At 39.0% G+C, this 24,222-nt stretch overlaps 1 protein-coding gene across 1 annotated transcript in view; it reads right to left on the bottom strand.

Annotated features, from left to right (window-relative positions):
* grid2 (glutamate receptor, ionotropic, delta 2) overlaps positions 1-24,222 on the bottom strand; it is a gene marked incomplete at both ends in the record, with an annotated part of 423,554 nt that overhangs the window by 113,493 nt on the left and 285,839 nt on the right. Inside the window, 2 exons of the mRNA XM_083904505.1 lie at positions 16,097-16,216; positions 21,138-21,299. Of these exons, the coding sequence (XP_083760631.1) occupies positions 16,097-16,216; positions 21,138-21,299 (282 nt within the window). The remainder of the gene's footprint in view (positions 1-16,096; positions 16,217-21,137; positions 21,300-24,222) is intronic.

Here is a 24,222-nt window from a genome sequence, read left to right on the forward strand (position 1 = left end):
TAGGAATACAACATCTGTCCACGACAGAGAGGGACAATGAGAAAGGGGTGAAGCAATACTACATAAAAATACAATTTAATTTAAATTCACTCCGTATATCTTGCATGGAATTATCATCAAAAGCCGCTCATCACTTTTCCAATCATGCTGCTCACAGTCAAAGCAAAGGAACATTTGGCTGGAAACATAACCTGTTAAGGTAATCCGCGGGGACGTAAAAAACAGGCAGAATTAAACCGAGTTTTGCCCTTCAGTTAGTTTGTTTGTCACTTCTCATATGTGCTTTCACAGCCATGTATGGTTTGGGGACAAGATACGGCTCCAAGAATCCTGAGGACAAGCAAACTGTGGAGTCTGAACTGCAGCAATAGTATGACTTTGAAATAGTGTGTGGTGTGAAACCGGCTTAAGAGGGGAAGGCACCGTTGAACTGAGGTGTAGATCAACCTTTTCAAGTTAAATCCAGATCAGAATTATATTCAGGACACGTAATGCCCTGCTCTTTGTACTCTCTTCTTCGTTGCTTACAGCTTTCCTGCCCCCCAAAAAACTAATGATTTTTTCTAGGTTCATACCGTTTCATTCACAAACCAAGTCCCCATAACATAATGATTACATTTTATGATGAAGACATGTTGTATTGTTAGGATGAAGCTTGGGTTAGCTTAACCCTTTAAGGTACGCACCAAGAAAAAAGCAAAGGAAAAATGATTTCTTTGCATTTTTTATTATTTTATTTTATTTACTTACAATAACAATAATGACAATCGATATATATATATATATATGTATATATATATGTATATTTTTATTAGACCCTACATTATTTTAGATACAGGCCTCTATCAAACAGTTGAGATGTCTGTTCATAATAAACCTGGTTTGCATAATTCATAACATACAACATTCAGAACAAGTCATATTAATCTAGTGTAAGTGACTTCAGCTTGATGCATTTTTCAATGAGATGTAGTGACTTAAAGTGTGGTCGACCAAATGGTTGAGTAGTACCTTAAAGGGTTAAGGGGGTTAGAGTGAAGCAGAGATGGAAATAGTACTGCAATATTCTACTCAAATACTGTTCTAAGTACTGGTCTAAAATGTTTTAACAAGGTTGGGGTTCTTTGTGCAAAAGGGAGAAGGGGATACAAATCACACATTGTTTTTAATGAAAGGCAAACCTTTAGAAATTAAAGTGCTGACAAAAAAAATATGTAAATATGTAAATATGTCAGTCAAAATGGGTCAAAGGTCACAAATGCTTTAACTTTCTCACTCACTCGGTTACATTATGGGTATTTTGCAAAGAGGAGAAAATGCAATTGATTCCAGGATCATATTGAATGATTTTCAGAGTGCAGAACTGTGAAGAACAGAGTTCGCTCACAGTATTGTTCGGTTCATGCAGGAAACTCTCGGCTTAAAAGATACTGACTTACAATTGTTGACTTGTTCTATATTTAAACCAAGGCTACAGTGTTTTCTTCTCCGACACTTGACGAGTGCTCGAGCTCCAACACATCCGTAATGTTTTATCCTGTTTTAACTGCTGTCAGTAGAACGTCAAGAGAGAATGTAATGAAAAATAATTGACTGTAAACGTGTTGACAGTCGGCACTTTGTGGATACTCTAAATTTATTATGAGCCTTTGTGACTTGGCAGATGTTGTAAATATATATATATATATAAAAAATGAAGATAATTCCTAAGAGAGTTGCTCAAAGGCATCCAGGCAAGAAATGAGAGATCTCAAATGAATGGGTGAGCTTTACAAGCATCGTTCACAACTTGAGCTAATTGGATGGAGACAGCCTGCAACAGAGCACATGCAGGGAGGACAGTTGGTGAAAACCAAAGCAGTAATAAAAGAAGTTCGGAAAACATACACAAGGCGAGGAGTTATCCTCCAGGAGTTAGCTGTGTGACATTGGGAGTAGAGAGGGACTTAAGCCACTTGAGATGGAAGAAAACAGTGTCAATATTTGTGTACTAAGCTGTGTGTATGTGTGTGTGTTATGTTGTGGGGACATAAATCTGTTTACAGTCACGTTATGGGGACTTGTCTTCCTTATAGAAACAGAAACCAAGTCCCCATAACATAAATTATTACATTTTAAGGTGAAGACATACATGGTTAGGATGAAGCTTGTGTTAGGTTTATATTAAGGTTAAACGGGTTTGAATTACAGAGAGATGGAATTACAACTGAAATATTCTAGTCAAGTAAAAGTACCACTATTTTTGATAACATTTTACTTAAGTAAAAGTACTGGTCTAAAAATGTACTCAGAGTAAAAGTTACTTTGTTACTTTTATAAAAAGGTTGGGGGTCGTGCAAAAAGGACAAGGGGATACAAATATGTTCGTTAAAGGCACCATATGTAAGAATGTGGCCAAAAACGGTTACTACACTCAAATACAAAATACCAAGGTCTTTTAGGTTTTGTTTTCTCCGCCATTGTAGCTCAGATGTAAGTGGCAACCCGTAGTTGCTCGGCAGCTGAGACTCTACTGACTGCGATGATTGGTAGACGGCAGTAGGTGGCGCCACCTGCCGCAAAATATTTTTTTTTATGCAAATATTTTGACTGTACTGTTATTGTTGGTGAGTTCAGTATGTTATATGAATATTATTCCTGAATCTCTGTAACATATTAGGAGGATTTTATGGCCAGTTATGGCCACGTGATGTGTCGGTCAAAATGGGTCAAAGGTCACAAATGCTTCAACTTTATTACTCACTCAGGGACCTTAATTAAGGCCAAGTCACCTGTCAGCACTTCCAAAAAAACATACTTAAGTGAAAGTAAAATTATACATTTTTAAAATGACCTTAAAAAGTACAAGTACACAAAAAATACAGTAACGCAAGTAAATGTAATTCATTATTTTCCACCTCTGGAGTTTGGCCAGTTGTAGTTATGGTAAATGAAAGTTTAGAGTAAATCTCCAGGAAATTAATGTAAGTCAAAGTAATGTCCTGTCCGCGTGTGTGGTACAATTTCTTTAACGGTGTACGACAGTGTTAAATATGCCAAAGTGTATTTCCCGTATTTAAGTTCCAAAAAAAAAGGTCTGAGCTGTAAATGCTCTGCATGTACGAGCGTGGGCAGGTGGGTGTGCAGTTACACACTTGTGGGTGTATGTGTGATCCACAGAGGCAAAGCGGTGCTCGGCAGACTTTGGCTGCTGTAATCTGAGGTTTACATGCTGTAATGCTGCTGAAAGCCTGCAGCCCTGGCTGGCAGAGAAGAAGACGACGGTGAGAGCACAAGAGGTGGAGGAGGAGGAGGAGGAGGGGAAGGAGGGACATTAGAGAGGAGAGGAAGGAACAGAAGCTGATTATGGAAGGTAGAATATTTTGAGATTAACAAATAGGGAGAAGAGGTGGAGGTGTGTGTGTGTGTGTGTGAAGTGAGGGTGATTATTCACAGCAAAAAAAGATAATTAAAAATAATTTGTCTGTATTTGCTTTAAAAGGTTAGAAGTTTACATGCGGGAAACCTTCTACCCTCACTCCATCAAACACAGCAAAGACAGCTTCTACTGTTCTGTTACTTCACTTTGTACAGTATTTCAATGTGGTCAATCACAAAATGTTATTGTTTGACGGGGGAAATCTGTTGAAAAAGGAAACGTAACATTAAGCTCTGTTTGAATAATTAGCAATACTGACTTACTATGTTAAAGTGAGCGTGATCAAATCTGTTGATTACAGTTATTCCACTCGAATTAACCAGATACTCAGGCCTCCTCCGACTCAGAACATCTTAATTACGGGTTGGTACAATTTCTCATATTATATTTAAATGAGCACCTGCACAATTTAAGTTGATATATGAATGTTATTTATCTGAAAAGCATCGTAGTTATGGATAGATGTTGTAATAAACTGAACAGCATCTTAGCTGCGCCAGAGTTAACTGTGAGCTAATGGCTTATAAATATATCATGTAGTGCGAGTGTGTGGATGAATAAAAATAACTCAAATTTGATTAAGTCTAGGTGTGAGAAATCTTTCTGCTTTCTATTAACACTGAGCTAATGTTAGCATACAAGGTGATACTACAGTACATTTGTATTTCCAAAGACCTTGGCTCTCATTTTTGTAACTAAATTATAGACTAGCTTTTCCAATTATGTGCAATTAAGACGGCCTTTTTCCAAAAGCCACTTTTAAAGATTAGAAAATGCCGATTGACTTTGGCTAAACGGTTAAATAGAAAAGAACAAGAGACTAAATTAAATAGGTTTTTAAAAAGTATTTTTAAAATGTATTAGGTTTTCAATTAGCATGATTTGTGGCTACATATCGGGGCTGGACAAAGCCAAAATGTATGTCAAAATAGAATTTTAGATTAATTACTGTCTTGATCTATACACATCGTGTTCTATAGACCGAGGAGAACATTGTTTTGCATACACTAATCACTTTTTCAAAAGAAAATGAGAATGATAATATAAAAAGTACCATTCCCTCATATATTACAATCGCAGTTAGATATATTTATACAAAATCGTTCAGCCCAACTGCATAGTTAAGACAAAAGGATGCATAGTCACACCCTAATAGACAGTAATTCAGTGGCAAAAGTGAAAAACAAGTACCCCAAAAAAAGGCCAATCTCTTCTCCCAGGGAAGACGGAACACCAGAGTGAGTGAGGCACAGTGTGAGATGACAGGAAACGAGATGAGGAGACAGGAAATCAAATGAGAGAAATGACATCTGATCTCATGAAGGTCACAGGAGACGCATTTTAATGCCAGGTGTGAACAGATATCAGGTCTGAACCAGACCTTTGTGTAAGCCCAGGCTGCAGCTGTTCAATGTCTGGTGGCTACACCCTATAGTTTGAACAAAAGCTTTATTTCAAATAATAATAAATTAAAAGAAAACAACATATTTTTCATTACTTAGATAGTAAGAGTAAAGTAGCTCCAGAGGGATAACTGTTGCCTAGGGAACGCTTATTATGGTAAGTGTACGACGGGATGAAAAAGGTTCATACTTAAAAAGATACATTCGTAATTATAAGGGAAATAATTGGCTTGTGTTCTTAACAGCTTTGAGACAATATTTACTGATTATTCCGTCGAAGAGTGAAGGAGGCACGATTGGCCTCGGGAGGCAGGATTACACCGAAGAAATAAAGTCCTGCTGTGACTCTTTGTTTCTGAAAAACTCTCTCTTTATTGTGCACGAGTGTCTCAGAATGTATGGTCACACTTTAGAGAGCAGGGAGTGTCACTGCAATTGTGTTTGGAACATAGTGTAAGTATAATGGCAAAGGAGGCATTTTAGAGTATGGATAAATAGGCAAGACTTTGTGTCAGGCTATCGAGGCTGAGTGCCGCTCGTGTGTGTGAGATGTGATGAAAGCCAGTTATTTGGGGGTGCTGCTTTTAGACAGGAGGATTACGTGTCTGGTTATATAATTGAGATAAACGACAGGATGTCGAAACGCGCACTGATGGTGCTGATGGGTTTCATCAACTCGCACAGCGACGTCATCAGTTACATCACCGCTTCTGCTGCTGCTGCTGGGAAAATTTGTCACAAATGTGGCTCAGATTCTGATTTAAGAAAATGTGGGAAAAATGAACGGGAGGTAAGAGATGTCTGGTCGTGATACTCACTCGCCAAGTTTGCTCCGTGGTCTCTCACACGTTTTGACTTTGTGGTTCTTGCATATTTGCGGTTCACTTAGGGGTCGCCACTGCATGATCTGCACACATGATTTGGCAGAGGTTTTTTATGCCGGATGTCCTTCCTGATGCATCCCACTTAGCCAATTTAGAGTGTCCAATTAACAATGAGGAATGGGGATTGGGGTAACAGGGGTAGCTCAACCCTTGACCTGGCAGGGACTCAAACTGGCAACCTTTCAGTCACAAACCAAGTTTCCTTCCCCCAGTATTTTACATAGTTTTTCCGAAATTTCTACTTTCAGGTGGGTGCGTCAAACCGTCCGAGCTGTTTTCAGGCGGATTTCCACTGGGCACGTAACAGCCGCGGCACGTTTGCTTTGTTGTGTCTGTTCGGCGTCAATCCCCACCGGGCGCGTTACGGCAGCGCAGCGGTGCCTTGGGAGCCAGCGGTATTCACGAAAGTATTCACGGAAGTATTCACAGAAGATCACATCAAGGAAACAGCAACAACACAGCTTCTTTCATTCTCCAACATGGAAGAACTGTTGATTTGGTGTCATAAATGTTTCTCCACTTCAACAATCAGTCTCTCGTCGTACATCATGTCTCTCCTAGGCCTTCTGATCAATTGCCTGTTGACCTGGTAGCACCAGTTACGACGTAATGTTGATGTGAAGTTGTGACATGTGGAAATCCGCCTTGAGTGCGTGCCTAGTGAAATATCGCCAGCAAACAACAGAGCAACAATATTGGCAGACTAAGTTTTGGCCTGCCTCTGCAGATTTTGTTGTCACTCAAACTGTCCTTAATCAGTGTTAATATTCATCCAACTTAATCCTGTCCTTGTTCTGTAATCCTTGGCCAATCTCTGTGCCCCTGAAACGCTCCCATTCTCCCTCCAGATTTCAGTCCATTGCTCCCTCTCTCTTCTCTCCGAGTCAGCGATCTGCTCCTGTTCATAAAGCCATGGTTAGTTGATTTGCGGGACACAACCTTGGTGTCTCTCAAACTCGTTTCTCTGCAACTGATCCTTCTCTTATTCTTCGCTGCCAGCTCAGAGTGCTATGTCCAGAACTAGGTCACAGGCAATTAGGCCTCCCCTTGTCTTGTCTTCACATCTCTGATCCTGTCAATCCATTCATTCATCCACCCGCAGCCTAGCGAAGATTAACCCAAGGACAAATGACCAACTTCATCTACCTATTCCTTATTCCCTACCTCTCAGTCCTGCCATCACTAACATATTTGTTTTCAATCGACCACGTCTGTTTGACCGGACTTAAATAGCTTTCCATCATCGCATCATTTCACACAACTATCTGACCGGCCTTCCACTTTCTTTTTAACTTCTCTGGAAATAATTCTTCCACCATCCAGGACATGTCTGCGCAGGTTTCCCGATGCATTCATCAAATACCGCTGTATTATTAATGTTGTGTCCGAGTGACAGAATAACGTGTGGCGATTTACAAATTTGGTGATCTAAGTCAAAAAGTCACGATGAACGAGTGTTGAAAGTGACAGCATTTACGTGCGTCTATCGTCATTTTCCCTCAAGACAGATTTTAAAGGGGAATGCACACAAGGCTGTTTCACTGTATGGATTTCAGTGATCCACATAGATGGATCAAAAAGCTAAGGGACAAAAGAGAGATGCTCCTTTGTGTGTTTTTACTTTTTCCAACAAAGGTTTTACTCCAAAAATAGGTGTGGAGTAGACAGAAAACTTTGCTTACACAATAGCACGGCTATCATTTCATCCTTTCTCACATGCATTTTTTTTCCATTCAACAAGAGCCTGGCAGCTTATACAGCACGTCAACTTTCACATTTCTTCAGAACAGAACCTTATCATGTCTCTTCATCTACACGTTACCAGCATTTTCTTAAAAAATCAGCATGCTTGTGCTTGGTTCCGTTGCACATAAATGGTCTCAGAGACATGAAACAGGATTGACAGTGGAGCATCTGGGGAATAAAAAATTTTCCTGGCTTGTCACAAAAGAAGCAGCAGACGAGTAGCTGCTGGGCTAGTGTTTGGTGTCACCCATACTGTTTGCACAAGCGGTGATTTTTTTTTTTTTTTTGACACCACAGATATTCACAACTGAGTTTTTGTGACAGGAGGTAAATATACTATCTCCGATTTCTCAGCATTGTCTTATTTGTTTACCTTTTCTTGTCCCTTCACATTTATGATATTTAGCTTCTCCCTCACTCACTCACAAAACGTACATACACACAGGCGCGAGGATTCGCATGCGCAGCCACATTCAAACCGATCCAAGGACACCAGAGGCAGTTTGTCAGCTTCAATTTGTGTTCAGTGTCCACTGTGCTGTGGTCCCCCAGAATTGCTGGTCAGTGGATGTGTGTGCTCCCTCGTGATTGACACAGCCTTCCAGCCATAACAAATCACCCACATCAATCAAGCACAAGAAGAAGCCCGTGAATAATCAATTGTTCACAAGGTTAAAAGCCACTATTACAAAGGTTACAAAAAATTGCTTTTTTTGTGTTGCAATTCTGAGAGGAACAGGACATGACAAACGTTTAAGACGGCGGTCTAAAAGGAGTACTTGCTTGTCATACCTGTGAGTTACATGGGAAAATGAATATCAGTTTACTCTCTGTGAGCTTGGTAAGATTGGTCGAAGGCAGATAAGAAACTGCTTAAAGGTCCCATATTAAATCCTTATATGTGGGACTCTGGAGGCCTTATCAGTCAAAGTTATCAAAGTGTGAAAAAAGATGACTCACTCATGTTTTTGTCGTCCTCCTCAGTCAAAGTACAGGAGATAAAACATGCGATGTTGACTTTTGCACTCATTGGGACGTCACAATGAGCTAAATTCCTGGAATTGTTGTCTCGAGGAGCTCCGCTTTGTCCGTAAAACAAGCGAGAGTGCTGGTGAAGGAAAACCTGAAGTCCGCTAAAAATTCTATTCTTGGCTCCACAGTGCAGCACAGAGTTCTACACAAACTTCCAGCCTCAGAGGGTTTATCTGTCCAGTGGATACATGTTATATATGACGGCAATGTGCCTGCTAGAGCCTGCAAATGATCACTTTTCCAAATGCTAACTCCCAATAGCCTCTGTGGCTGATGTCATTTCCTGTCCCTTAAGTTTCGTTTTACTTGTGTTGTTGAGTCAATATTATGATTCATTTTATATAGCATTTTTAGTAGTGATATAAAGTAGCAATACTTGTGCAGCAGTCACAAAACAAGAGCGTTTTTCCTTTTCTTTTTGTTCATAAAAACGAGCCAAGTGAACTTTGAACTGTGAAGTATTTTTAGTACTTTTTGCTCAGGTGTGTTTATATAGTGTTATTTCATCAGACTGCATAGGTTGTGCTGAAAAAGAATTTAAGAACCTCTTTGTTGCACATTCTTATCACCTCCGTATTATACTGTGCGTTTAAACATAGTAATGGGAAAAAAAGACATCTGAAATGCCCTGTGTTCTAAGGGTTAAGACAACACAGGAACATCCACATATTATTACTAAGGCTTTGTATGGATTTTTACATCATAAAAAGCCAACTTTTTTTTTTACATTATATTTTTCTACATATATTGCTGCATAATTCATTGGCAGGACCTTTGAAGGGAACGAGTTATTCCTCTGTTGCCTGCTCTCACCGTTTGTGACAGATAAGGCTGCACATGTCCTGAATACATATCAATGTTTTCATACAACGCCACAAAGTATATACCAAAAACTTCAGAGCATTTTGAACAGACGCAATTATAGTGACGCACTCAGCCGCCACATCGACCCATTGTAACGTTATCTTTGCGACGGAAATGGTTTCCAAAATAAATTTGTTTTTCTTTTTTTACGTGAATGAAACAGTACGCTGAAAAGCAGTTTGCACTAATAGTGAACAGTAAACATTAAGAGTCTCTACACAGCTACTTTATGTGTTGCAGTAATGTACTTACCCTTTAATGGTTACATGGTGCTTCAAAAAAAAGTCACAGAATGAATCGGAAAAGACCACGCAAATAATTATAATAATAGTAATTTCATATTAAAGGAAAGGGGAAAATTAGACTAAAGGGGAAGGAAGTGAAAAGCCGAGAAAGTGTCTAAATTGTTAGCTGTGAAGAAAGAGAGGGTGTGAGGCCAGAATAATTCATAACTTTTTAACATCAAATACTCATGAAGATAGACTGAGCATGTCAGCACTTTGTCTTGTGCATTTGCATTTTTGTCACCCATCACCCTTATCCTTTAATCCAGGGGTTCTCTACTGTATCTTCCAGGATCTGCCTTTGATATCCTTTCCATAATCTCTAAACTGGCCTGAAGGTGGAGAGACACGCTCCATAATAATATGCATGCATATCAACCTAATGGGATGGAAAATTTGAAAAAAAAAAATGTGTTTCCTTTGTCACTATATACCCACCATTTACCTTTTGCATGTTTTTATTTAGTTTACTTATCTAGTTCTCAAACTCTAAATCCACTATAACTCTTTTCTTCAGCTCTCCGTTGTGACTCACATGGTACATCCTCTGCAACCTCCCTCTCTTTTCTTATCGCCCTCTCCATCTCAAGCTGTACGTTTTTTACATAATGGTAATAATCGGTTGCAGTGATGTTGCCCCTCATCTAATGTCCTTAAAATAGTGCTTGCTAACATGTGGTTCGGAGCTGCATCCTTGCTCTTTTGCTCCGCAATCAGGGAGCACATAATAAGCTGTTGCACACAATCTGTGTGGGGAATCTGAAACCATACAGCACCTTAACTTACCAATAAACACGTTAGCAACTGAGGCTTAAACGATCTCTTAAACGTTATCTTTCATTTAAATCTTTAGTGTATTAGCTCTAAAAGCAAAACTGGATTGTGCTCATTTTGAAATCTTGGTTCAATTGATTTGTATCAGTGAATTTTGGTTGGTGATGTGGGGATGGTCAGTCAGTCGACACTGAAATGTCTAAATAGTTAATGGCAATGTAATATATTATAGATATTGTAATGTTTAAGTAATTAAAATGATATTTTGCCTCTGAAAATAAGCCACTATGAGTCCTAGAATATTTATTTGCTGCTGCAGTTCAGTTGTATAGATATCAGACATGTCTGATTCTAAGAGCAAACATATGGATGTGTCCGGGTGTACTAATGCACTGATGAATGCAATATCTTAGGGTATCACAATAGACATTTTCTCCAAAATGCCAGAAGAAAATGCGACTCATTCCATGCATAATTTCCAATTCAAAGTGTCTGAAGTCAAATATAAACACAATGTCAAAGAAAATTGATGAAATAAAATGTACTGTGCATTTTATTTTATCCTATCTGACACTGACTATAAAAACAATGAAAATGCATTAACCAAACATTTATGTACTGTGAATAAATAACAGATTAATCTCTGTTTTTCTGGGATGAACGCTCACAAACACTCACTGTTATTCCTTCCTCATCGAGAAACACTGCATAGTGATTACTTTATAAACTATGGTTGGCCTGTGGATAATATGTATTTCCTGGTTTGGTTGAATTAAATTGAATATAATGACTTTGTGTGTCACTATGGTTTAGCCCATATGAAATTAAGTTTGTGCTGTTTTGCCTAAACTGATGTGGGAGCCAAGTATAGTTTTCTGTGCTCTGTACTGATGGTGAAGTACAACGACTTTAATTGCCATGCAAAGTCAAAGCAAACATGACAGAAGATTAATGCAAGTGTGTGCACGTGAGTGTAAACTGAGTGGCGGGGGGAGGGGGGGGTTGCATGTGCTTCCAAGTGAACTGCAGCGATTACGTGTGTTTAAGCCGGTGGGCACATTAAGCCATCATGATGAACAAAAATAATGTCTTCCAATCGTTCAAAACGTGCATTGAAAGGAAATGCTTCTTGCACGATGACAGCACTGTAAGAGGGGAGGGGGGGTTTCCAAGGTCCTCTGACTCTCTGAAGTCACTTAACATAATTTACCACATGTGTCAGACGAGACCGAAAATGATAATTGAAGATGACCTCAATTTGAGAAACGCTGCCATTTGCAGGCCATTGATCCTCGCGCGGAAAAGGAATATTTCTGTTTCTCGACGAAAAAAATGGAGAATGCTGACGTGACGGAAAGGAGAGCGCGAGCATTATGTGCGGGGAAAGGCAGCGTGATGATGTGACTCAATTATGACCTGTGCCGTCATTCTTATCTATTGTAGAGGGTCTAGAAAGATTGGGTCATCCATCGCCATCGTAGCTGCCTCTCTCTCTCGCACTTATGCCTGTTTCATTTTACCTCTTCTTCACTAAGAACCCCTTTCATTGTATCTGTCTTCCTCCCACTCCCACTCCCCCACATGCTCTTTTTTTATTTCCTGCTTAGCTACCCGCTTTTACTGTGCAGGCTCTAAAATATAAATCCAATGGCATTTTACCTCTTTGAAGTCATTACAGATGTTGCAGATAGCTAACTAAGCAATTACACATGGCAGCCATGTCGCCTCTATATAAGAAGGCAGTGGAGTCTGCTTCGCCTGTAGATACGTGGAGGGAGAGATAGGCTCCTATGTAAGAGGGTAATGGAGCAGAGAGCCAATTCTACCATAGTGCAACTGTAATAATTATGACTGATCTCAGGTGTCTGCTATTATCATTATCAGTAGACAACTGTATGCATATGCGGTAGCAAGTGTGATGGAGATGAATGTCATGACAATGTGTTGGTGAATGTGGGAACGAGGGATCAAGGGAGGGTAGAAAGAGAGAGGGGAAGATAGTAAGAGGGAGGCGTGTTGGAGATGAAGAGAGAAGGATAACAAGGTCAGAAAAAAAAAAAACGGTGAAAAAAATATATACTTGAATTCAAAACTAAACTTATTTTGTATATTTGCATAAGTATACATATTTTAATAGTTCTTTCTATCCAACCTGCAGCTCATCAAACACACAACACCTCGACTTGTTTTCTGCTTAAGACTTCATGGTGCTACGTACTGAAAGGAGAAACAAGAAAGGAGCTCCCTGAAAAACATATTCAAACTGTAAAATGCCTTTGAATGTCGAATGAAGAAAAGGAGTAAATTGAACAGGGTCGTTTTCAACTTAACGAATCAAAATGGAAATGTTTGAAGCCTTAAGATTATCGGATATTTGGCCAACACCATGCTGACATTTTGCAAAGAGATGTCAACTGCAACCAGGCACAAACATACAGTTTACTATGTGTGAGTATCAGTGGTTGTGATGCATATGGGCTCTTTGAGGCAGTTTGTTTATCATTCAGAAAACGATAGAGATTGGAAGGCTATCCTACTGCATATAAAACACATGTGGGATACACACAATATCCAGAATTTTTCCATGTCGTGAAAGTAGTCTGGTACAAGAGAAATACATTTCATTGGGTTTGAAAGGAAATGCATGAGGGAGACAGAGGGAGATATGGTCTATAACTTATTTAGCAAAACAGCCAACGTTAATTGAATTTGTTTCAAGAGTTGGAAATCTATTCAAGGAAAGGTCACCGTCTGGTGAAACCTCTGTGTCCACAACCGTTAGAACACAAAATCACCACCGAGTAAATAACAGAACAAATGTTGCTCTACGAAAAGGTTGCGCAATCGTCAGGGATCAAATATTTACTTGATTAGTATTTTACTGAATCAACTGACCGACGGCAATTAGTTTAAAAATGTTGCAGCGCAGACTTCAGCCAAAGAGCAGTAGAAAAAATATAAAAAAATATGCAAATGACTGCACACTACATTATATACTAAGCATATAAGCCCGGAACCCTGCAGTGAACAGACCTTCAACTGATGGATTGGAGGTTATTCAAGGTGGGACATATTGCAAACTCCCTCATAGGCTGAGTTCTGGCTACATCAGGGACAGTCCCGGGCTAAATTACTGACAAAGAGGAATCAACAAACCATCCTGACCACGCCTCTGATTCCCTTCTGCACTATTTTTGCACATAAAGTACATCCAATTATATTTGACCCACAAGGTGGTAAGATTTACATATATCAAACTGAGAAACGTTGGATTAAATCAATAATAGTGATTGAAAAAAACAAACAAACTGAGAGTAACAGCATTGCACATAGCTTCACCCCCCCACCTGCCTTGTTACACTCACGTTATTAAATCCGAGTTATTGCTGCTGCTAATTGCTCCACGTTGCTAATTGCAAGCAGATTAATGACATATAAGTTAATCTTATTAGAAATGATCACTGCGCCTTAATAAACCGAGCTTGAACACAATTTTGAAATCGATTTAGTATGCTGACAGGTTACAGAACGTTCTTTATGATAGTTTACGTCTTTTTTGATTGAGATGAAACGTCGTTACATAAAGGTAAAGATGTTAACCTGGGGTGAGAGAGACAGGTTATCGTTAATAATCATCAATTACACAGCTGACTTTTCTGCAACATGTGAACATGAGCCTGAGATGGTTTTATATTCTCATCGCATTCTAGGGATTTAATGTTCTTTTGGAATTTTTCCTCCGAGCTCATTTACACACAGACTGTGGGTCAACAAAGGACATTCCTCTGTCTTCTTTTTTCCTTCTGAGTTGGGGCAGTCAGAGCAGTTATTTTACATTAACCTTTTCTCTAGCTTGACATTCTATATATCTGCCGCGCTTTTATTGCAGGTTAGATGTTCTGCATGAACACCATTTTAGAGGGGCTGCTCATCATTTTTGAAAGGCTACAAAGGAACGTTAATATACTGGCAGTCTGAGAGAATAATAAGCCTCTCTTTAGTCATTTGATGCCATGTATAGATTTAATTGAATCCCAACGACAGCACAATAAAATGCTAAGTGTCGCGGGCGACTGTGGCGGGAATACTGCGTCACAAGTGCCTTAATTCCCTCAGAAGTAATTAGGGGTAATTGTGTCTTAATGTAATTATGCTGTGCTTTAAAGATTATTTTTTCTCTATGACGCCATGCCGTGTTATGTTGTTGTCTCACCACATTATACATAATCACTATCTCAACTGTTATCTGTGAAGAGTTCCCTCTAGATTGTGTGTGTGTGGGGGTGTGTGTGTGTGTTCAATGCAAATGTGAATGTTTCTCTGTCAATCTAGATATCCTGTACTGTGTGTGTATATCTACTGTGCATTCACCATTTTCAGGACATAAAACTTAGAGTCACTCTAGAGTATTTATTTTTAAAGGAACGACACAAGCACGCCTGTACGTGTGCAGATGACTGATGTGTTTGTGAATGTTTGTCACTGGAATTCAGGAGACCTATTAAAGTTCATTATGCATGTGTCTACGGGGCAAATGAAGCAATGTGTTGCTGAATAAGAATTGAATTGAATTGAACAAACCACTGGACTGCTAAGATTGTAGGGAAGTAATGTTTTTGTCATTTTTAGGGTCCGAGCGCAGGAGCCATTATTCATCTTCATCAAGCTGAACTCACTTACAAGCTGACTTGTTCTGAATGTTGTACTTGAATTATGAAAACCAACTTTATTATGAACAGACAACTCAACCGTTTGGTAGAGGCCTGTATCTGAATTACTGTAGGTAATTAAATTAATTAAAGGGTTAACTCGAAAAGTCACAGACGAATTTGGATGAAATTTTCATGTCCGCAATGGGACAAGGAACAAGTGATGACATTTTGGGCGTGATCCGTGGACGCTATCACTATTTTTATCGCTATTTTGTGGGGGGCTGAGCTGCCTTGGCAGAAGTCTGCACTCTCCGATTGCTTCTAGTATTTTTGTTTTTGAGGACCTGAACATACCCCAAAACTGACGGATTTTAGCCACTGCATCAGACCTGGTGACATATGCGTGGGGCTAATGAAAATTTTAAAAAAAACTTTTATTTTGAACTGTTTTATCTGTGAACTACAAGGAAACGGAACAAGCAACAATAGAATTTTCTTGAATGCTAAATAAGATAGCACAAATATAAAATGGGTTCCCATGATATCATGTCGTCAAGTTTCTCTTTTTGATTCTAAGAAAAATTATATACTTGCTTTACCACTCTTGGTGAATTTCACTTGTTTGCAGTAGACGTAAACAACCTTACTTGGAAGGGGCTGTCCACGGCATGTGTCATTACCAAATCCACTGGATATCACGCTTTGTAAAAGGTTGTTGGCTTGATGGTATATTCAAAAAAATAAACAAGCAACCATACACGGAAAACAAAGAATAAGCCTGCAAACTGAAGTTATAGGTTGGGGGAAAAAGACGTAAATACAAAAGGATATCCCTGTTGCATATTAGTTACAGCCACAAGCAGCACAAAAAAAAATACCTGAATTCAAATGAGATGCAAATAATGTAGAGAGCAGGTGCACTGACGTTCCCCGGTAAATGTAGGAATTATGCAAATTCACTCTATGAGTTCCAGCAAAAATGAGTCGTCCCCCTCCTCCACAATACACCACACGGGGATGTGCCGTTTGAAGTACTTACCCTACTGACTCCTCTCCCTCTGTCTTCTCCATAATTCGTTCCCAGGATTTCGAAGAAGATGTTGGGGTTGGAGCCGTTGTCGGTGAACTCCAGGAAACTCGTGAGGCCGCTCACTCCAAACTGCGAGGAGGACAAGATGAAGTTGTTGGTTCTTTGGTAAAAGTGATACTTAATTTGTGGCTAACCTACTGCTGCTGTGATCTGCATCACAATAACTGTGGTTAAAATGGCTTGTAACAACTTGGAAAATGTATTTAAAACTTGTTAAAATGACGGCTGCTCAAAATGAAACTGAATTCTGAAGCACTTTTATAAAATGATGCAATCTCACTAGCAAATACAGGCAATGGATGAGCAAATTTTACTTTATCTTAACTCATAATCATGTCTGCTGCTGTATGTGTGTTCATATGGTTATTAGACACATGATTTAAAAACAAAGAAAATCACCCCTCAATCATGCACCAAAGTTAAATGTGTTCCTCCCAGTTGTGTTATGTACGTACCCAATAAGGACATAACAGTATATAGAGTATAATATGATCCATTAAGAGCATTAATATGCCATTTGGTAATTCATCTGCGTCAACATACAAGTATAACGTTTCCATATTTAATTGCTTCTCCAAGGATGACATGCATACACATGCATGCACACAATAAATTTCATGTTTATTTAAACCTTTTATAATTATTCATTAATTATTGCGGTCCCTCAGTATTAGCAACAACATATCACAACAAATATCTTTACTTTTTACTTGTGCCAGGTGCAAATGGGCGTTGTCTGAAATAATTAGTTTAGCGCAAAGGATTAAAAAAAAAAAAAAGACTAGAATGGAACGCTTTAAAAGCTTCTTAAAATAAAAAAAATAAAGTTAATGTCCTTGTCTTTCAGTACAGGCATTATTAATCTTGCAGAGTTAAGCGCGGACGCTTAAAGCTTTTTCGTTCAAAATAGCAACTCGCACTGACGCACTAAAACTAAAACTCTGGCTTTTGGTGCTATTTTTGTGTGTTTTTTTGTGTGTTTGCGTGACTACTTCCGAGTGCTCTGCAATTTTGTTGCACCTGAAGTCCCTGCACAATTACAATAAAGGCTCTTTTCCATGCTACACCGTAACCAGGGGTTTTTCGGGTTGCATCTCAGGACTTACTCACTGTCCGATTACATTTTAAAATGAATTCAGAACGGCTTAAGTTCCTGACACTAAAATGTGGACATTTTGCCTAGCAGCCATTGTGAGGGTAGAGATAAAGTCTTCAAACAAAATGACACACAGTACACACTTCTCTGTAACAGCAGTTTCAACTTCGGCAACGTATTACCATCTATGAAGTCAGAGAACACCAGATAGCAACATCAATAGCTGCAAATGAGCATTTATAATGACACCAGGTACCAAAACACTGATTAAACACACAGGCACAGACAGTAAGTAAAGCTCACTCTTGTTGATGCAATGGAAAATGAAACGATTGAGTCTGATGCCAAGCTGTTGAAGTGAACTATATTACTGCTCAGGGCTCTTCAACACAGCTCTGTCGAGACATTAGGGTTGGTTTAACAGCCGGGATTGGCTGATGAAAACCCCAGAATGATTTCAAGGTGAATTACAAAGATAGATATGAAAGCCATTACGCTGTATTTATTATTGTCTGACACTAATCCTTAATTAGCATTTCACTTGGCCTCATCATTCAGTCAAACTGCCATCCCTGGAGTCATTTTCTTCTTCTTTTTTTTTTTATTGACACCAAAACAGAGGGTGTTGATCCATTTGATTTAAACAGTGATCAAAGTGTTGCCGAACCCCGGTCTAAACACAAGGTGAAACGCAGAGATTCAACAAAATCCCGGCTGCAGGATGAAAAACCTCTATCTGCAGAAAGTCAAGTGTTCAGAAAGTGAGGATAAGTTGCTGATTGAAGAGTGTGTTCTCTTTAAAAAAAAAAAAAAAAAAAGGTATGGAGTCATTGGAAACTGATAAGCACTAAGGTCATGAATCTGCTGAGGAGGAAAGAATGTTGAAGGCTTTCACTTGAAATAATTATCCATCTCGTACTCCAGGTCCTGGATGACATTGACTCAGTTTGGAGTTTTTATTGTATGGTTCCTGCTGGACTTGTGTCCTTGTGGCTTTATTTTGGTTTGTCCCTCATCTGATTCACCTGTAACAGTCTTGCTACGTTCTGTTTTGCTCTGTGCAGTTTTGTTGTTGGCCTGTTTGCTTGTGTTCTGTTCCAAGTTTATAATAGTTCTGGATTTTTCATTAGTTTTAGTTTTGATTCTGACTGCTTGTTTTTAATGTGTTAGTTTTAATTAGTTTTTAGAGCAGGTTTGCTTGTTTATATTAGTTTTGGTTTGTTCATAATAAGGAGTACACGCTTAGAAATAAAAGTGCTAAGTAGAACCATATTAGGTTCTTCGGCTTGTCCTCATAGGAGAACCCTTTTTGGCTCCAGGTAGAACCTTTTTATAAAGGTCCCATCTGGAATCCTTTTGGAGGGTTCCACCAAGAACCCTTTCAAAACTCTTTATTCAGGGAAGGGGTTTTAAAGGGTTCTCTGGATCAAAATGGTTCTTACTGGAACCATCAGTGTTACCAAGAACCCTTGAAAAACCCTTTCTTCAGAAGCAAATGGTTCCAGGTAGAACCTCAGCCCTTGTAGAAAGACTATTTTGGAACCCTAATTTCTAAGAGTTTGACTGTATTTGGACTGGCGAACTGTCGGTGTGACCCCGCATATCACCCTACATCAGCTGAGAGTGGCACAGCACCACCCACGACCCTCATTTGGAGGATAAAGCGGTACAAAATGGACGGTTGGATGAATCCAAAAGGCTTATGTATCAAATACATGTACAACGACGAAAACTAAGGCTACTAAAGCTACAATTTTAGTTAGTTTTTCTCTATTTCAGTATTCCTTAATTCATTAGTTTTTGTTCCTGTTTTCACATTTGCCATCGTCTGCTGCTTCAGTTTAGTTTTTCCCTTTTGTATTTTCTTTATTGGTTTATTCTAAAATACATCTCGGTCCTACTTTTCCTGCGACCTTACAGGGATATGAGCCGTACAAGAACGGTTGCCTCATTTAAAGCCACCACCACCATGTCATTCCTCATCCATGGCGGATTTTAATTAAACCAAGAGAAGACAGGCCAAAGTATAAATTAATTTGGCAGCCATGATTGTATCTCGCTTGTTTCAACTAGTGCCGCTTCTGCCAAGGAACAATAGCGCTTGTTCTTAAAAAAAGTTATGTAATGAGCACACTGTCTTGACATGCAAATATGTGCTCTCTAAATGAAGTGGGAGAAAAGCATTTTACCCACTGCTTAAAGGCACACATGGGACTCATCTATAAATAGGACCAAAATGGAAATTGTGTTTAGACTGTATACTGTAGTTGGGAAAAGAGAGTGAGCAAATGCTTTTGCTTTCACCAACACAACGTTGTTTTCTGCATAAAATAGAAAAATGTGTTTCTTTGTGTTTCCAGAAAAAAAAAAAAAAAAAGCATTTTGAGCTATTTTTAACAGGCTCGGACACAGCGACAACACCGCACAGCAGTAGAGCACGACAGGAGACTGATGAAACAGATGGTTGGTCCTCAAACTGAGATTAGATGTAGGCGACTTTGGGTCACTAACATCAACAACACTTCAAAAATAAACGTTTAAAGAGTTTCAACAACTGTCTAGTATACATTTAAAAGACCTGCATAACCCTAGCATGCAACTACTTTGCTGCTAACTTGGCAAACCTGTTTCCAAAGGTAAGATAGGGAGGCTACATTAGCATTAGCGTAGGGATAACATAATACAGGGGTGTCAAACTAAATTTTTACTGAGGGCCACATCAGCATAATGGTTACCCTCAAAGGGCCAGATGTAACTGTCATACAGAATATATATAACTAAATGTAACCAAATATAATGTAAAATAAAGGTCACTACTCTGTAACATATTGCTAAATAACTTAACTGTATTTATGACTTATTCAATTTCACTCGTGCCATGATGCGTATACAATGATACACTGTGATCTAGTGGCGGTGCTGTCACTTTGCGGGTAACGCAATCGCCATGCATTGTGGGAAATGTAGTTTGTGGTCAACGCACGCCTTAAAGTAGCATAGACCTATTTTAACACAGATTTTTAAGACCAATTAATCCCTCACGGGCCACATAAAATGACGTAGCGGGCCACATCTGGCCCCCCGGTCTTGAGTTTGACACATGTGACATAATACAAACACCTCATGCAACCTCATTAGGCACAACTCAAATGTTTTAATTTTCGATTAGCATTAGCGTAGCTCGCTGTTGTGACTGTGGCAACATGCATCACCATAACTGAAAAGCTTCTTCAGCTCCCACAATAGGAATACATACTTCCTACGGGCACTGCACTAGTTTGGTGTATTTGAGGGAACTAGGCAAGTAGCTTATTTCAAAACCGTTCCTAGCCGTTCTACCTCCATCCTGAGCGTACTGCAGCATTTTACTGTGGTTCGGGGCCAGTTATTCAAATGGAAACGCAACAAAAAAACACGTACCGTGCTGCAGTGTTTCCCAACGCTGGTCCTCATCGAACACTGCACCTGCATGCTTTAGATGCTGCCCTGCTCCAACACACCTGATTCAAATGAACAGCTCGTTATCAAGCTCTGCAGAAGCTTGATAACGAGCTGTTCATTTGAATCAGGTGTGTTGGGGAAACACTGCCGTAACTGTACCGAAACCAAAACGTTCAAACACAGCTTTGTTCACGATGACTTTGACGTTTGAACCACTAAACTCAAACAACCTCATTTTTGAGTGAGAAGTGAATCATTGTACCAAAATTGAAGAAATCTCCTACAAAGCTCATGATATTTCAGGAAAGGCATCATGATGGACGACGATGATGAAGACACAGAGATGAGTAAAAATGCAGCGCTATTCAAGTGTGAACGCACATACAAAATGTATACCCTCCTCAAAATGTGCTCTATTTATTCATGTATTTTTAATTGTTTTTATTTCCATACCTTTTTAACAGTATCCAGCATACTCTTGCCTCCTTGCCAGGGTTTGGAGGTCTTTCTGATGCAGCTCAGACTGGCCATGCTGTGCCACTTCCTGTCCTCCAGTTTCCTGTGAAAGGTATTGGCCAGCAGCAACACCGTGTCATAGACGTAGCGGTTGGTAATCTACACAGAAAAGGACAAATACACACATTATACATTATTAAGCATATGCTTGACTGAGGATGTGCGACTTTCTTGTTTCTCTTATTCTTGTTTTTTTTCCTCTTAAATATGAAAAAAAAACAGAGACATGCCAAGTTAAATACTGGGGGTGAAGTGTATTCAAATATTAGATATATTATCTCTATAGGACCTTGGCGAAATCAGAATGAGGCGGAAAACGAGAGAAATGTATTCAGTCTGTGATTGATCACTGTGTCTCTATCTACTGAGTCTCTTGCCTCCATGTTAATGAGAATATAATAAACAGATTGACCATAAGAGTCAGTGCACACACACACATGAACGCACACACGTATATATGATCTATACCCACTAATGTTAATGCCCACTGTGGCACAATTATATAGAATTAAAAGCCATTAGCAAAGTAACAATGCCTTTGACTTATCAGCAATGACACACGGAAAAGCACACAGGCAGAAAATGAATATCTTTCTTGGCTTTGCTTTTTCAGTCTATGGCAATATGGATTTTTTAAGTGTGTACAGTGTTTGTTATGCTGAAATAGGTGGATTGTTGCACTTTAATAGAGCTGCAACAGCAACAAGCGATTATTTTCATAATCGATTAATCTGTCGATTGTTTTCTGGATTAATCGAGAAATGGTTTGGTCCTTATAATGTCAGAAAATGTCGATCGGTGTTTCCCAAACTTCGAAATGATGATGTCGTGTTTTGTCCGCAAACCAAACATTTTTCAGTTTTTATGATTTCGTTGTTGAATGTAGCAACGTTAAAGAAGCTGAAAAATCGGAAAACTTGTTTTAATTCTTTATAAAACACTCAAACCAATTAATTAATTATCAAAATAGTTGACAATTCAAAAAATTCTGTTACTGAATGACATGATGTGTGTCATTACTCCACCGTTTGATTAGGAATACTATTGATCCGACATGTATGCAGGTTAACTTAAATGGGAGAAAAAAAGAATTCCATTCGTTTTGTCAACATTTAAGCAATCCAAAAAGAATTCCGGTGATCTATATGTTCAATGAAATGCTGACAACAGCAGAAAGAAAAGAAAAACACTTTCCCCGTTTTTGTCTTAGTGTTTCATTAGTCGTCTCTGTCTGACTATCATTCCTTCTCTCTGCCTCATCCCTTTTTTTCTCTGGAAATTGAAGTGATTCTACCACCGCTCTTTGGGGAACTTCAATGATCAGTGGGCTCCCTGAGCTCCAGGCAAGCCGACGCAAGTGTGTGTGTGTGCGTGTGTGTGTGTGTGATCGGCCTGAGCAGATGTGCTTCAGTGCAGTGTGAAATTGGGCTTTTGGGCCACTCTCTGACCGCTGAGCTGATCTGTCTCCTCTTTTTCTATGTTTATCTCTCTCTGTGATCCATTGTTTGCTTTTTCTCTTTAATTCAACCTGTGCCACACACACACACACACACATAATCTCACAATGTTAAAATGAATGCATGCACAAAAATTACTCTCACCGTCTTTGCCAAATAAACACAATGTCCAAGAGTGTAATGAGTAACACACACACACTGGTTTCCATGACTTCAGAGGACATTACATTGACTTACATTCATTTCTCACTCAAACATAAACCCTTTAACACCCAACCCTCAAAATGTCCATCTGGGCTTTCTTTTGCTTCATAGGTAAAGGATCCTGTAACTAAGTGCAGGGAAAAACTTTTTTTTTTTAATTTAGAAAAACACTGCAGATGTTGCGTGTTAAATTTGAGATTTGAACAGTATGAAACATATTTACAATCACATTTTTTGAGTCTTTATCTCATCTAATATGTGAAAAAACAGGCCAAAAAATGGAAACTTCTGTATGCACAGGTGTTCTTCCGACTCTCTCCTCTCTGACGACAAAGACACTGATTCTCAGGCTTCCTGGAACGAGTGAAATAACCGTAATAACCTCAACATGTTGGCTTTGACAGGCAACTTCTCAGCTGATCAGAAACTGTTGGAATTTTTGTGATAGCCCAAACCGTCGCGTAAATATGTCATACTTTTGGGCGTTACTTTGGGCCTGTACTTAGACTGAGGAGGACCACAAAAACATGAGTGAGTAGGACCTCCAGAGTGCCAAATATAAGGATTTAAATGATTAAAAAGTTGATTTTGCATAATATGGGACCTTTAACACTAACCTCAGCCTACTTTAAACCATGTCTACACTTTAAAATGTAGTCATTTACGTTATGGGGACTATGGGGAAGACAAGATTTCCAATAATTAATGACTAAAATACTTCATTGCCATCAATTTCATTGATAAAATAATGATGCTTATTTAGATATGTTAACCTTCTGGGCATTTAAAAAATCCTAAAATGTTAAAAATACCACACTCTTACACCCACAGTGAACATCCAATAGGGAACAGCCTAAGGATTTGAATGGGAGACATCCACATAAACATTAGGAACAAGTGTCTGTTTTCAACGTACTTCTAAACTTTCATCAAATGTGTGTTTCCCCAGGCGTCTTGTGCATCCACATAAATCAACAGCACATTAATTTGATTTAATTTTGAAAATTGTGACAACTAAATAAGAGTGTGTTCCTTTACCCATGCGCTGTTTGATGGCAGCTTGATGACTCACACAAACACAGAAAGGGGGATGATAATTGCATACACATTGCCATGCACCCGCGGAGACATACAAAAACACAAGTAAGTAAAAAAAAAAAAAAAAAAAATCTGTCACTGTGTTTTCCACTTTGAATTGTGTGGTCACATAAGAAGCAGTTCTCTTACTACATTTATTCCAAACCTTACTACTGAGACTTGACTGGTATCTATGGAATCAGGGAGTTACGGTAAAAGGTTGTACTAAAAACACTGGAGGCTGTTTAAACAGACAGAAGTGGAGCATCAGGGCACCTTTTAAT

Source organism: Microchirus variegatus (assembly GCF_963457635.1).
Source record: "Microchirus variegatus genome assembly, chromosome: 18".
Lineage (NCBI taxonomy): Eukaryota > Metazoa > Chordata > Actinopteri > Pleuronectiformes > Soleidae > Microchirus > Microchirus variegatus.